Source organism: Gossypium hirsutum, chromosome D08, assembly GCF_007990345.1.
Source record: "Gossypium hirsutum isolate 1008001.06 chromosome D08, Gossypium_hirsutum_v2.1, whole genome shotgun sequence".
Taxonomy (NCBI): Eukaryota; Viridiplantae; Streptophyta; class Magnoliopsida; order Malvales; family Malvaceae; genus Gossypium; species Gossypium hirsutum.
Window position 1 is genome coordinate 59027845 of NC_053444.1, and position 15772 is coordinate 59043616.

At 37.2% G+C, this 15772-nt stretch overlaps 2 protein-coding genes across 2 annotated transcripts; one reads left to right on the forward strand and one right to left on the reverse strand.

The window, feature by feature from the left end:
• Window positions 1–605: 605 nt before the first annotated feature.
• On the forward strand, window positions 606–3816 carry LOC107931299 (GRAS family protein RAM1). The gene has a single exon (XM_016863156.2). The coding sequence runs from the start codon at window positions 1287–1289 to the stop codon at window positions 3459–3461; it is 2175 nt and encodes a 724-aa protein (XP_016718645.1). The 5' UTR covers window positions 606–1286; the 3' UTR covers window positions 3462–3816.
• A 1002-nt stretch (window positions 3817–4818) lies between these two features.
• LOC107931292 (uncharacterized) lies at window positions 4819–8612 on the reverse strand. The gene is made up of 4 exons (XM_016863147.2): window positions 5954–8612; window positions 5695–5850; window positions 5196–5608; window positions 4819–5108 (listed from the first exon to the last, which is right to left on the reverse strand). The coding sequence occupies exons 1-3, from the start codon at window positions 6500–6502 to the stop codon at window positions 5291–5293; spliced, it is 1023 nt and encodes a 340-aa protein (XP_016718636.1). The 5' UTR covers window positions 6503–8612; the 3' UTR covers window positions 4819–5108; window positions 5196–5290.
• Window positions 8613–15772: the final 7160 nt, after the last annotated feature.

The following is a 15772-nucleotide window of genomic DNA, read 5'->3' on the forward strand; positions in this document are numbered from 1 at the left end:
CTACAAAAACTATCAATGTGAACTCCTCTAATACCAATTCTCTGCTTACTTGGTAATTTTATCAAAGAGTGATCCAAGCCATCAATGAAAGCTTAATAGTGAAAATACTTTCTATATCAAGAGAAAAAGGTGCGGGTGAATTCTGGGACAGTAAGGACTTGTTTTCTCTTAATTCACCCATATGTTTTCTCCTTATTACAGCAAAGGGGTCACAGACTGTCTACGCGAAAAAAGTAATTATTGACCTTTTTCGTTGATTTGGGCGCCCCTGAATTTACCTCTCCACGTTGCAGCATGAGTAAAAAGTCCATCATAGAGTTGTGCCACACTGCCACTGCCAGGCACTAGTAGCAGGCGATTTCATTTCTTTTCATCAGTATTTACTATTGGTAAAAAAAATGGTTAACTGAGTAAACTTTTACAATGGGAGAGTGTTCCGAAAGCTCGAGAAAATGGAGGAGTTTGTAAATCATCACTTACCCTTGTTTTTGAGCATGGAAGTAGTAATGTTTTATTTTTTTACTTAAGGGTAATATAGGCCTTCTTTTGAGCATGGAAGTAGTAATGTTTTTATTTTTTTTACTTAAGGGTAATATAGGCCTTCTAATATAAGGCAAAGACAATACTGTAGGGTCGGGGTCGCATTAAACCAGGAATATATAAAGAAGAGAGGGGAAGGTTTGTTCATGGATGCATAGAGTAGAAAGGCTACAAATTTTAGAGAATATGGAAAAATATATTCAGAGAGATGCATAGAGTAAAAATGAGAAATCTTTTAGAGAATTTGAAAAAGAATATATTGAGAGAGAGAGAGTAATGGTGGAAAGCAAGACACAAGGGTAGAACTTAGAAGAGAATAATACAAAAGGAAAAAGAAATTTGAGACTACATAGCTACAAATAGTAAACAAGCCCAGAGAGAGGAGCTTTTTAGAACTAAAAACTGAACAAATGTATTTAGAGAGGAGAGAGATGGAACTAAAAACTAAAAACTCAAAAAAATGGAACGGTTGCAAGGTTGAGTATGGGGGATAAGGAGGAGGATGTAGCTAAAACAAAAGAGAAAGAATAGGGTGAAACCCATATGTTTTGGTGAAATGGGCGTTGGGAGATAAATTTCATGGCATGCCAAGAAAGATGGGGAGGGGGCGGGGGTTTGATAAATCTTGAAGGAAGCCGTACATTTAATTTATTTCTCTTGCTTTTGTAGGAAAAAGAAATCGTTTTTCTTCAATCTCTGATCCTCCAAACTAGCTTATTTTGTCTTTTCGTTTCTATAAAATACATATGCAGTTTCAATTACAGGTTAATGGGGCGGTAGAACTCCCGGGTTTTGGTTCGATTTGTCAACAAGACAAGTGGATAAAGCAACAAGAAGGTGTTGCAAACGGCTTCTACTACAACAACGAACAAGAACCAACTTCTGTTCTTCATATGAGAAGAAGCCAAAGCCCACCCACATCAGCATCCACTCTCACATCGTCTTTCAACGGTGGAGCCGGTGGAGGTAATTCCACTGAAAACACCACCAACACGGCGGCCACCATAGCACCGCCTAACGACAAAGAAGAATGGGCCACGGAGCTTCGGCAGATCCCGAGTGAAATAGACCTTGTTCCAGAGCATGAAGGTACTCAAAGATGCAACATCGGATTGGGAGATTGGGAGACTCTGCTGTCTGAATCAGCCGTTTCACCTAGTCAAGACCACTCGCTTCTGCGCTGGATTGCTGGTGACGCAGATGACCATTCCTTTGGCATCAAACAGCTGCTCCAGAGTGGGAGTACTGGTCCTAATCAGGGTCATGATTTTGAAGGCAATGCAGGGTCGTGGGTTGTTGACCCAAGTCCAGGGTTTGACCCAATTGGTAGCCTTGCTACTTCCGGTAATGTGTTATCAAGCGCTGCTCCTATTTTGGGTGGTTTTCCTGATTCTGGGTTTGTGCCAAATCCCAACAATAATGAGAATGGGAAGGTTGGTGTAGCGACGCCAAGTTGTTCTTCAGTTGAGGGGGTTAATAATCACGAAGTTCTTGGTGCTACTGTTGGGTTGGATATTAATATTCAAGATATAATGTCTACTTCTCCAGCTAACAATATTGGTCTTCCTGTTAATTTGCCTACGCTTTATCAACTGCAGCAGCAGGACCTTGAGAAGCCTCAGATTTTGATGGGCCAGCAACGGCATCAACAGCGTCCTCAAAATCCAAACTTTTCCTTTCCATTACCTCGAGAACAGGACCTCCTTGAGCCCTTGCCAAAGCGTCTCAATGCGGGTAACTTGGAATTTTCTTCTCAGATCCCAAAACTCGCCGGGCATGAGTTGTTTACCAGAAAGCAGCTGCAACAGCATATGGTGGCAGAAGAGGAAGTGTTGGAACTGCTTCACAAGGCTGCAGAGTTGGTAGGGACTGGGAATTTTGCACACGCGCGTGGGATATTGGCGCGGCTCAATCACCAACTATCTCCAGTTGGTAAGCCCTTTCAAAGGGCTGCTTTCTACATCAGGAAGGCTTTACAATTACTTATCACGAATAACTCAGTCTCTCCCCCACCTCCGAAAAGCCCCACCCGTTTTGACGTTATCTTCAAACTGGTAGCTTACAAGGTCTTCTCTGAAGTCTCTCCGTTTATCCAATTTGTAAATTTTACCTCCAACCAGGCTCTGCTTGAAGCCCTTGATGATGCTGAACGAATTCACATTATGGACTTCGATATTGGATGTGGTGCTCAGTGGGCATCCTTTATGCAGGAGCTTCCCATGAGGATTAGAGGAGTTCGTTCATTGAGAATTACTGCCTTTGTCTCACCCTTGACCCACCATCCTATTGAGCTTGGGCTTATGCGTGAAAGTCTTATGCTATTTGCTAATGAGATTGGTTTGAGTTTTGAGCTTGTGGTGCTTAACTTTGATTCTTTAGATCAAGCCCCTTACTCTTTGCCCTTGTTTCGAACAAACCAAAATGAGGCAGTGGCTGTGAATTTCCCAGTTTGGTCTTCTTCGAATCAGCCATCTGCTTTGCCCAATCTTCTGCGCTTTGTGAAGCAGCTTTCCCCAAAAATTGTGGTGTCTTTAGACGGAGGGTGGGATAGAAATGATCTGCCATTCCCAGAGCTTGTAACCTGTGCTTTTCAGTCATATAAAAACATATTTGAATCACTTGATGCTGGTAATGTGACTTCTGATGTTGTAAACAAGATTGAAAGGTTCCTTATTGTGCCAAGAATTGAAAGCACTGTGTTGGGGCGACTGCGAGCACCTGAGAATATGCCTCTTTGGAAGACACTTCTATGCTCGTCTGGGTTCACCCCTGTAACATTCAGCAACTTCACCATAACTCAGGCAGATTGTGTTGTAAACAGAGCTCAAGTAAGAGGGTTTCATGTGGAGAAGCGTCAGCCTTCACTTGTGCTTTGCTGGCAGCAGAGGGAACTTATCTCAGCTTCAGCTTGGAGGTGCTGAAGAGCAGAGCATTGAACAGGCAGCGGAGGTTTGTTGTTGTAGCAACTCACTCTCTATCAACTCTATCCTCAAGTACCAAGCTTTTATGACTGATTGCTTGTGAATATCCTCTGCTTGTTGACAGTCTAGTATGTTTTAGACACACTGATCTTGTTGCTATGCATTCTCGTGTTCTTTTAGTGAGAATCTGTATTTTGTTCTGGTTAAGGTGGTGATGTTATGTTGTATTTTTTACAACAAATGAGAGCTAAAATTTCAAATTCTGACTTTCCAGAATTTTTTTGTTTCTGTGGTATAAAATTGTATCTTAATTTGAATTTGAAACCTAGTACTACTTATCTAGTATGTTGCATAAAATCCATACTTTAACAGTAGAATTGCATGACTTTTGCTCTGGTTGGATATATTGCCTAGTTTTCAACTGGTTCGTCTGATAACAAATGATTGAAAATAATGTTTTCTTGTGCGTAATTAGACAAGTGATTTGTCTTAATGATGTTGAGATTTAGTGGAAAAGGTGCCAAAGGAATCAGGAAAATATGTCCATGGTGGTGTCCCTGGCCACACTGCTATAAGAATATAGCAAAGGTCTTCCACGCTGCTACTTGGTGGTTATGTAAATCACGAATTTTTGCATTTGGTATTGTCGACAAGTATGAGGTGTTTTGTCATTAAGAACATAACCACCATGGACGTTAAGAAATACCAAGGTAGATATCATTTAGCTGGAACCTTCACTCAGTGCCTTCCTTGGGAGACCCTGAGAGCATTTGGAAGATAAAAACACCTAAGATTAGCTATATCTGCTCAAAGTCTCTTAAACAGTCATTGCTGGCTGCCTTGGCTTATCAACTACTTGATTGCTGAATGATTTTGATTTATATATTTGCTTGCATGTATTACACCAAACACGTAACGCGTAATTCTCCGTTTTTTAATTTCTTTAATAAATTCTCAGTACCCTGCTATATATGTTTAGAGTCTTTTGGATACAAATTCTTGTCTTTTAGCACTTTGAACTTGCTGTACCATTTCTTTTTTTCTCCTGATTGGTTATTGGGACATCTAATCAAAGTCACATGGGTCATGATTAATCTGTATAAATACTAAACATTTAATTTAAAGCAATGAATTGATAATAATTCAATATTTAACTGTCAAGTAATATATCATTTTAAATTATCTACAGGATTACAATTATACCGACTTTGAGTTTGGGTTGGATGGTTTTTAGTTGAACAAAACATAGGTGCAGTCTCATCTCATGAGACATGAGCCAGCTTGTGCCTCTCCTTTTGCTTCTTTATATATATTAACCAAACTAGAACCAACTCGGAGTGGAAAGCACAAGGGAAAGTGATGAAATTGTGAAATGATCATTCATGTGGGCCACAGGAACAAATACCCCTCGAGGGGAAATATGCAAAAAAGTAAATGGTAACGGAGAACATTAAAATTGAAACATTTATAACTAATACTTGATATGTGTAAAGTAGATGACACTAGAAATAGGTGAAAGAAAGGAAGAGGAAAAAAAAAAAGGCAGTCGTCAAGATGGGCATCACTCAATATGCATTGGTGTTGAAATTCAATCATTGATTCTTCAATACAGAGAACATGAAATTCTAGTCGCCAAAATGACGTCTCCTGAAATCATAAACAGAATACATATTGGTTAGAATTAAGCATTGATTGATTTGGCAACAAGTAATTAAGGAGTTGAATAGTAGTCACCAGGATTCAATTCGCCATTCTTGTCCAAATTTGATTCGAGCACGAGAACCTTTACGAAAATCAAGGATGGTTGCTATAATAGAATTAGCTTCTTCCTAGATTGTATCAGAAAGTTGTTGAGGGTAGCCAAATTTAGTAATATCTTGTAACACATTGTCATGCATCACACTCAGATCACCCAGCCGCCAAAACAGCCATAGTTTTCGAAGATTCACAGCCTTCTCCAACAGCAACCTCACCAACAACATTTCACCATTAAATCCTGAAAAGCATCTCACCTCAGCTATTTCCAGCGTTTCCAGATTTCCACCTTCGTACGGATTACGTTGTGAACTCTCGCCCTCCTCATATTCATCTGCCACGTGACCTTCGCTTATACATTGGCAAAACACAGCCCCACTTTCCTCCCGAAACTGTTCATTCATTTCACCAACCCGTAATTATAAGAAAAGCATCATTAATTTCAATTGAGTTTTAAAAGTATTGGTCCAAAACTTACATCTACTGCAATTTCTATGAGAGAGGGACAATCCCCTAAGGCAACCAGGTTGTAAACCGCATTTGGAGATTTTAGTGGACCATACCAAAAAACATGCGTGAGATTTTGGAATGTTTGGAATGGGATGCCTCTTGTGTAGTACTCTTTTGCGACGAACTTATTTATACCAAAGCAATAGATATATATCAGAAACAACTATATATCCAAGAAGATGCAAGATTCAAACAATGTACGAAAAATAAGACGAAACAAAAGGTACCTCCACAACCGCAAAATTTAGAATCATAGTGTTCACATGTCTGATTTGATCGATCAATTCTCTAACGTGGACAGTATATGCCTCATTCATTGGTTCCTCCCTCCCTTGCAAGAGTAAAATTTGTAATACCGGACAGTTGTTCAAATAAAATTTGGTCAAGTCACCTGAGTAAACCAGGTTTCCAACAAGTGGAGCATCAACACGTATTGACCTAAACTCCCCATCATCACTATCTTCAAGACACCTAAAACTAATCAGCCTAAGATTTGGACCACTGATATTAACATTCTTAAGCCCCTCACACATATTAATGACCAATTCCTCAAGAACGCATTTACGAAGGCACAAATCCACAGTCGCATCTGCAAGTTTGCAGTGGGTGAGAACAAGAAGCTTAAGAGAAGAAAAGACTGACGCAGCAATAGGTTGACCAGGACGAGGTGGTGTAAATTTAACAAAGCTTAAAACAAAGTGCTCAAGTGTTTTACTTCGATTGGAGAAAAGAGAATCTGGCAACTGAAAGAATCTCCTTGCTAAAGAAACTGACATGAGGCCTATCGTCAGTTGACGGACGTTTTTGGAGAGTGCAAAATTGACCCATCTTAGTACATCAGGGTTAGAACGCTCGCTAACGTGGCCAACAGCGGTGAATTTTATGATCTGAGGAGATAGAAGGAGGTCTAAGCAGCGAGTAATTGGAGAATAGTCGGCTTGGTTATCGGAGAAGGGTAAATTGTGGAAATCTACGCCTTGGGTGTGCTTCTAGAGATTACTCCACCTTTTACTTAAGATGCTGGTTCGGACAACCGAGTCCATGGGCATCTTGGATAGAATGCGAGAAAGCACTGTATTAGGTAATGCACTGAGTCGGTCTCGTCTACGAGTTGTTCCGGCGTTCCAATCTGAAACCTGATCCTTGTTCATTTCCAACCATTCCAGCCTTCTGTTCACAAGACGACGAAGACTAGAATCCATGACAACTTCCATCTTTGATCAACAAAATCCAACGACTATAAACTGGAAACTGAGAAAGCAAGAAGATTGTTGAATCAAGTATAAAATGGGAATCCACTCTTTCTAAAAGAAAACAAGAACAAGAATGAAAGAACATGGAAAGACTCTTCGATTTTTTCTGTTTTTGGTCGATCATTTTTTCCCCTTTAATTAACTGATTAATAGCAATTTCAGGTGACTGGATTCAGTTTCCACCCAAATGGATTTAATATAAGTGAGAAACAGGGCCTAACACAATAGGCATACTGATTGTGCGGTCAAAGATTTTATCAGGGAGATAGACATAGACCACTCTAATATAACCAAAATACATTGGCATGGAACTGTTGGGGAAAATAATTAGAAAGGAATATCTGAGACAAAGCAAAACACCTGATATGTAGTAGCAAACCAGAATTCTTAAACTGGGTTGAGATCAATAGGGGCGAGAAAGAGATTATTGATGAGCTAGTTACCATGGAACTAAATAGAATTAGAAGCAATTGTTAAAGGCGGGGTGAGGGTTGATGAGACTCCTTTCATGTAATGTTTTTGGTGTTGGATCAAGACCAAAACAAATGGCTATTAGAAAATCGATATAGGATATTAAAGCGGATATGAAGTTGATCCAGAAGTCAAAAGTTGATGACATTAAATTTGGTGTTTGATTTTTTTTATTTTTGTAGGAACTTAGAAAACAGATCAAGAAATCACAGTAAAGTCTTGAGCTAGAAGCTACTGTAACTTGCTGAACAAACAAGGAAATCGGCTTGAATTGTAACAAGAATAGATTGCTCAATAAGAACCAAAACAAGAAGAGAATTTTGGTGAATGATTCATCATCTCATTTCTGAAACAATGCATTACATATATCAAGTAATCAACTTGTCAAAAAGATAAAAATTTACCTAAACACACCTATCTCCACTAACAAAGTCTTGAAACTTATAAAACTTTGCTTGCACACTTGGTTAAGATGATTTATCAAATCTATCAGCACCAAATTGCATCAAATACCTTACATACTTAGTTCTAGTGTAACTAAGTAGCAAAAACATCAACTAAAAAGTAACAAAATAGCAGCATATTCTTCAACTGCTACTTGCATGGCTTGAACTACTATGGCATACATGAAAGCCATCTTTTAACATTCCTCCTTGGCCTCCATGCTGCAAACTCCTAATCTAGCTCTCAAATTCTCGAACCTTGATACACCAAGAGGCTTTGTCAAGATATCAGCTAACTGATCTTCAAAATTGCAATGAACCAGTTTGATTTCTTGAGCTTGTTCCACTTCTCTAACAAAATGAAACTTGATCTTAAAATATTTTGTTTTGCCATGAAATACTGGATTCTTTGCAATTGCAACAGCAGATTGATTATCACTTCTAATCTCTGTTGCTTCTCTTTGATGTAAGTTCATATCTGCCATTAGCTTTCTTAACCAAATTGTTTGATTAATAGTTGTTGCAACTACAACATATTCAGCTTCAGCTATTGATTGAGCAACAATGGATTGTTTCTTTGAACTCCAACAAAAAAGTTGATCCAAAGGTAAACAGATACCTTGAAGTGCTTTTCATATCATCAATTGATCCTGCCCAATCACTATCAGTAAAACCAACAAGCTTCATGCTGTCAACCTTGGTGAACATAATTCCAAAGCTCAGAGTTCATTTGATATACCTGAGAACTCTCTTTGCAGCTTGAAAATGGTTCACATTACAACAGTGCATGAACCTAGATAGAAGACTGACTGCAAACATTATGTCTGGTCGTGTGGCTGTTAAGTAAAACAAACATCCCACTAGGCTCCTATAGGTAGATTCATTAACCTTCTCAAAACCACCTTGGCTAGATAGCTATTCTTCAACAGCAACTGAAGTACTGGTTGCTTTGTAATTTTGCATGGAAAATCTGTTTAGAATTTTCGAGGCAAATGCCTTTTGGCTTATGAAGATCCCTTGCTGAGTCTGAGATACCTCCATGCCAAGTAAATAGGACATTTCACCCAAATTAGACATTTCAAACATACTCCGTATTTTGTCTTTGAAATTTGTCAGCATAACATCAATCCCACCAGTCACTAACAAGTCATCCACATACAATGAGATTATACGCAGTGTTTCATCACCTTCCTTCTTCACATACAATGTTGGTTCACTGAAACTTCTCTTGAACCCCAAGCTTGCTAGGTAGTTGTCAATTTTGTCATACCAGGCCTTTGGTGCCTGCGTTAAGCCATACAAGGCTTTTCTTAGCTTGTACACTTTATCCTCTTCACCAACAACTTTAAAATCATCTCGCTGTTCAACATGTATCTCTTCATCAAAATAACTATTGAGAAAGGCAGAGTTTACATCAAGTTGATGTATTTTCCACTGCCTTTGAGTAGCTAATGCTACCAAGAGTCTAATAGTATCAAGTCTTGCCACTGGTGCAAATGTTTCAAAGTAGTCAATCCCATACTCCTGACTGAATCCCTTCACAACTAACCTTGCCTTCAGCTTGTTCAAAGTTCCATCAGCATTTTGTTTAGCTCGAAACACCTATTTTACTCCTATGACCTTTCTTTAAACTAGTTTTGTAACTAGATCCCAAGTCTGATTTTTATGAATCATGCTCATTTCATCAAGCATAGCTTGTCTCTAACCCTCTTGTGCTTGAGCTTCTTCAAAACTAATTGGTCCAATAGTAGTTATATCAGCCCTCTCATATACTTCACTAAGGAGTCTGGTTCCCTTAACTGGCACATGATCAATGTCCAGCTCTTGATCATTCTAATCAACATCAGTTTGCACTGTCACTAAGTCTTCAGCAGCACACTCTGGTTCACCTTTGCTCCAATTCCAGGATGACATCTCATCAAATACCACATCTCTATTTACAAAGACCTTGTAGGTTGTAGTATTCAGAACTCTATAGCCCTTTTTGACACTGCTACAGCACACAAGGATGCCAGGCTAAGCCTTCTTTGCCAATTTGTCCCTTTTAACTACAGGAACATGTGCATAACATATGCAACCAAAAACTTTTAAGTGAGCAACTAATGGTTTGAACCAAAATTAGGCCTCAAATAGAGTGTTTTCAAGCAAGGCTTTAGTTGGTAGCCTATTATGAAGATACACTGCAGTATTCACTACCTCAACCCAAAAACTTTTAGGTAAATTCCTTTCAAACATTAAGCATCTGGCCATATCCATCAGGGTTTAATTCTTTCTCTCACTGACACTATTTTGCTGATGTGTATAGGTGTTGGTGAGCTGGTGAGCTAGTGTTCAATCCCTGATTTTTCACAAAAATTTTGAAACATATCCAAGGTGTACTCACGTCCTGTTATCTGACCTTAGTGTCCTAAGTTTGCAACTTGATTGAGTTTCTATTGCAACCTTGAACTTCCAAAACACTGAGGCTACTTCTGACTTGAGCTTTAGAAAGTAAACCCAACAGAATCTTGAGTAGTCATCAATGAAGAGAATAAAATACCTACTGCCATTCAAAAAATCAGTCCTCATAGGGCCATACGCATCAATATGGACTAATTGTAGTTTTTCAGAGGCCCTCCAAACCTTGTTTGCTGGAAATGGTAATCTAGCTTGTTTTCCTAGCTGACATACTTCACAACATCCTATTTTCCAACACCTTTTATGAAATTTTCAACCAAATCTTCTTTGGACAACTGAACCAGTAACCTGTAGTTAACATGGCCCAACCTTCTATGCCACAATTTGGACTTATCTAAGACAGTTGTGTAGGTACTAACAGACCCCATATACAATCAACAACAAAGCTTCTATCAGTCATGGCTACTAACATGAGCTTGGATCCACTTGGATCACTGATCATGCACTCTTTGCCTTTGAACATAATAGAATATCCTTTTTCAAGTAGCTGAGCAATACTTAGCAGATTTTTATCAATTTCAGGTACTAACAAAATATTGGAAACAAGTTTGGTACCTGAAGGAGTGTCAATCAGTACATCTCTCTTCCCTTCTACTTTGATGTATTGGCATTTTCCCACTTTTACTCTTGAATTGAAGCTTCTGTCTATGCTCTTGAAGATAGTAACACCAGGTGTCATGTGGTTGGTGCAGCCACTATCAATCAGCTGCCCTTTTGTGGTTTTTTATTTACAAAACAAGAGACAACAAATACTTACTTTTCTTGAGCATAACTCTCCTCTGCCACTTGAGCTTCTATTTTAAGCTGCTGAGGTTGTAGTTGCTTTTCTTAGCTTTTATTTTTACAGACCTTCTCAATATAGCCCATTTGCTTACAAACATTACATTGCACATCAGGTCTGTATCAGTAATTTACTTCTTGATGGCTAATCATTTTACAATGTGAGTAGGGTGGATATCTTCTTCTTGCTCCATCTCTTTTAGGCTTGTCTAACTAAGTTTTCTTCTATTTGTAACCAGGGGAGCTCGAGGTTGGTCTGCTCTTGGCTTAGAATGCACCTTCATGATGCTCCTCCTATCTGTTAGCTCTCATTTATTCCTAAGCATAAAGAGCATTAATCAGCTCAGTCAAAAAGATGCTTGATAAGTCTCTCAAATCTTTTAGGTAAGGTTGAAATAACCTTCTCCACTATTTTGGCTTCATTAAATTGGTCCTCAAGCAATCTGATACTGTTTACAACAGCCATGATCCTGTCTGAATATTGTTTGACTATCTCTGACTCCTTTATCTTTAGGTTTTCAAAGTCCTTCCTTAAGTTTAAGAGTTGTTGTCTTTCTTTTTTTCAGTTCCTTGAAACTCTTCTTTAAGCTTGTCGCAAGCTTGTTTTAGAGTCTCACAGGCCATGATCCTTGTGAAAATCAAGTTTGACACACTATTTTGGATAAATGACATTGCCTTGTACCTCTTGGCTCTATCATCAGAGTGTTGCCTGATCTGAGTTACCATGGGGTTAATTCTCAAGGGTGGTGGTTCAAGATCAGTATTGACAATCTCCCATAAGAATGCTTACAGATAGGTATTCATTTTCACTATCCAAATGTTGTAGCCTTCACCATTGAATATTGATGGTGGTGCTAGAGAGAAACTTGATGAAGATATTGTGTTTTGAGAGTAGAAAAGAGAAAGGTCCTCTAAGAAGTTGGCTCTCAATACCAATTGTAGGAACTTAAAAAACAGATCAAGAAATCACAGTAAAGTCTTGAGCTAAAAGCTATTGTAACTTGCTGAACAAACAAGAAAATCAGCTTGAATTGTGACAAGAACAGATTGTTCAATAAAAACCAAAACAAGAAGAGAATTTTGGTGAATGATTCATCATCTCATTTCTAAAACAAAGCATTAAGTATATCAAGTAATCAACTTGTCAAAAAGATGAAAATATTACTTAAACACACTTAAATCCACTAACAAAGTCTTGAAACTTATAAAACTTTGCTTGCACACTTGGTTAAGCTAATTTTGTAATACCTCTAACTCGAATTCGTCACCGAAATAGGGTTACAGAGCATTACCGGATATTTCAAAAAAGATCGAATAGAAATTTTAAACAATTCATTACATGTCATTATTTATATCAAAATCAATTCAAAACATATATATTGTCCCTTATACGAGCCCTCGAAGCTCTAAATATGCGTCAGAAACAAATCGGAACTAAATCTGAAACTCAGAGAACTTTTCAAAAACATTTAAAATTTTCAACACTACAATGGGTCACACGGCCAAGAGACGCCCATATGGGCATCCGAAATAGGGACACACAGTCGTGTCCCAGCCCGTGCCCATGCTCGTGTGAGTATACTGACATGGGTCACACGGCTAAGCCACACGCCCGTGTGCTAAGCTGTGTGAGCATACTGACTTGCAACCCTTAAGAAGCTACAGAGGACATATGGTCGTGTCCCTTCCCATGTGGACGAAAATAGGCCATTTTATAAGCCACATTTCTCACCCAATTGGACACCAACCTACGCCCAAAAATGCACACATACACAAGTTATAATCAAGCATCCAAAACAAGCATATACCATATACAACCAATATGCCCTTTGACACATCGAATGACAAGTATGAAATATATGCAACCATGTGATCCATGTAACCAAGTAATCAACTAACTTATATATATTATTGCATCAATACACAACATGTAAATGATTTACCAAAACTTACCATTTGATATGAATTGTACCACATAATCAATAGCATCAAATACATATATGCTTTCCCTAGCATAGCACCAAACCACACCAAGTTATAAAACATACATCACATACATATTCAACTATTATTTTAATTTTCATCTTTTAACTACAAATCAATCCACACATCAACCTTATAAGCAGATTATGCATATACCAAAATACCAATAACAAGTCAAATAAATGGCTAATCTCAAACAAAACACATATAGGCTAATATTAGTCAATACATGCCATTATAACCAAAATTTAACCAAGTACCAAAAGATCCGATGGATAGTGTGATATAGCTCCGACAAGCTTCTAACCAGAGCGAGCTTCTGAATTACTATAGAACACGAAAAATAACACAGAGTAAGCATTTAAGCTTAGTAAGTTCGTATAACATAAAATTTAACTTACCATTTAACCATAATTTAGATAAGTAAATATAGCATATCCCAACTCAATTTGACCAAATGCCTATGTACAGATTCACCAACATGTTAGCCATGTAAAACATATATAATAGCCAATACACATGGATGAACTCAACAATTACTCAAGTACCATATACATGTATCTATATCAATATATCATGTAACATCATTTCTATGTATTTCATGTAAATACTTGTAATAGTTCGTATTGAACTCATATAATATCGTAACAGAACTGTGTCCATTGAACCATTTAGAATATCGTTGGATACTCGAGTAGCACACATGAGGTGTACTGAACTATAATCCATCAATTCATGTACATGTATGCTCATACGAGTTCTGTATCGGTATGCTCTTACGAGCTATAATCAGTAAGCTCTTGCGAGCTGAGTAATGATCAGCTCATGCTAGCTAAATATCAATAAGCTCATACGAGCTAAGAATCGATAAGCTCTCACGAGCTAAAATCGGTAACCCTAATGACATGTCATTTGTATCCTACGAATTCCTAAGGTTCAAAAGGGGCTCGGTAGTCGTTGTACGTCGATAGATATGCTATCAGTATTCATACATGGCAATTTCACAATTTACATACATATAATTCAATTAAAACATATAAACGCACAATTTAATTACACGAACTTACCTCGATGAGTATACGTAGATACGGAGGCGATTAATCCGAGACTTTCTCTTTTCCCCGATCTAACTCTGTACGAGATCTAACTGGATCTATACAAATAAATTTAACCTAATTAAATTTATTTCTCATTGAATTTAGTCCAACATATAATTTTAAAAAAATTATCATTTTTCTCCTATACTTTTAATTTCTTTGCAATTTAGTCCCTAGGCTCATAAAATGAAATTAATACAATTTTTCCCTTACCCAAGCTTAGCCGATTTTTATACATACTAATAGAAGCCCATATATTTCACAAATTCATAATTTTTACCATGAATTTATCACATTTTTCAATTTAGCCTCTAATTGATAATTTCATAAAAAATTCCTTTACAAAAGTTTTTTATCTAACAACCATTCATTTTTTATCATCAAACTTCAAAACTCACATATATTCATCAATGTTAAAACCCTAATAGTTTAACAGTTTCACAAATTAGTCCCCGGACTAGCTAGATTAAGCTACAACGATCCTGAAAACGTATAAATCATTAAAAACATGATAAAAATCATACCTAATTGGGCAATATAAGCTTGGTCAAATGTTGTTCAAAAAAAATGGCTTCCTTTATTCTTCAAAATCGGTTGAATAAAGAAGAAAAGATGATACTTGGCTTTTATTTTACTTAATTTTAACTTTAAATACTTTCTTATTGAACGTGTAAACGGTAAAATTTCTTAATGAAGTTTTTATACGGTAATTCTATCATGTTGTAGACCATAAAATAATAGTAAAATAAATTTTTGACTTCAGATTTGTCGTCTCAAAATCACTATTCTGATTTCACTAAAAATAATTGTTACAGATTTATCAAATCTATCAGCACCAAATTGCATCAAATGCCTTATATACTTAGTACTAGTGTAACTAAGTAGCAAAAACATCAACCAAAAAGTAACAAAATAGCAGCATATTCTTTAGTTGCAACTTACATGGCTCGAACTGCTATGGTCTGCATAAAAGCCATCTTTTAACAATTTTGCATATTGTGTTTCAGTTGGGAGTTCGAGGGTGTACTATGAGTTGGGATTAAACATGTTTTAAGCTAAAAATCATGGTTAAGAAAGCATTTGTTAAAGGTACGTGGGTGAAGATTAAATTCTAATGGGAAATTGATTCATTGATGTCATGGTGGATCCCGCCCTTGACCATAATTGTTGGGATAATTTCTTTTCTAGAAAACTATGTAAGTTAATTGTTGAATGAGTTGAAGATTTTAGCCTTTTAGATTATGGTTGTGAATTCAAAATCGGATGTTCTTTTTCATAGCATGATTCCAATCTTTTTCGGTCCAAAAAATTATCTTAGCTATAATCAAATATTACAGCAATGAAGAAATAGAACTAACTGAAATCCATTTAAAAGTTAAAAATCCTTCCTAACCTATTCAATCAGATTTCAATGACAATAGAGGGAATTATGTCTCACGAACCCACCAAAAACTCATCTAAACCTTGTTTTCAACGACAAAATTCAAAATCCAATGAGTTTTTTTTTTCTTTTTAAGTCCAGACTTCGATTCCTTTCTTATCCCATTCAAAACTTATGTATT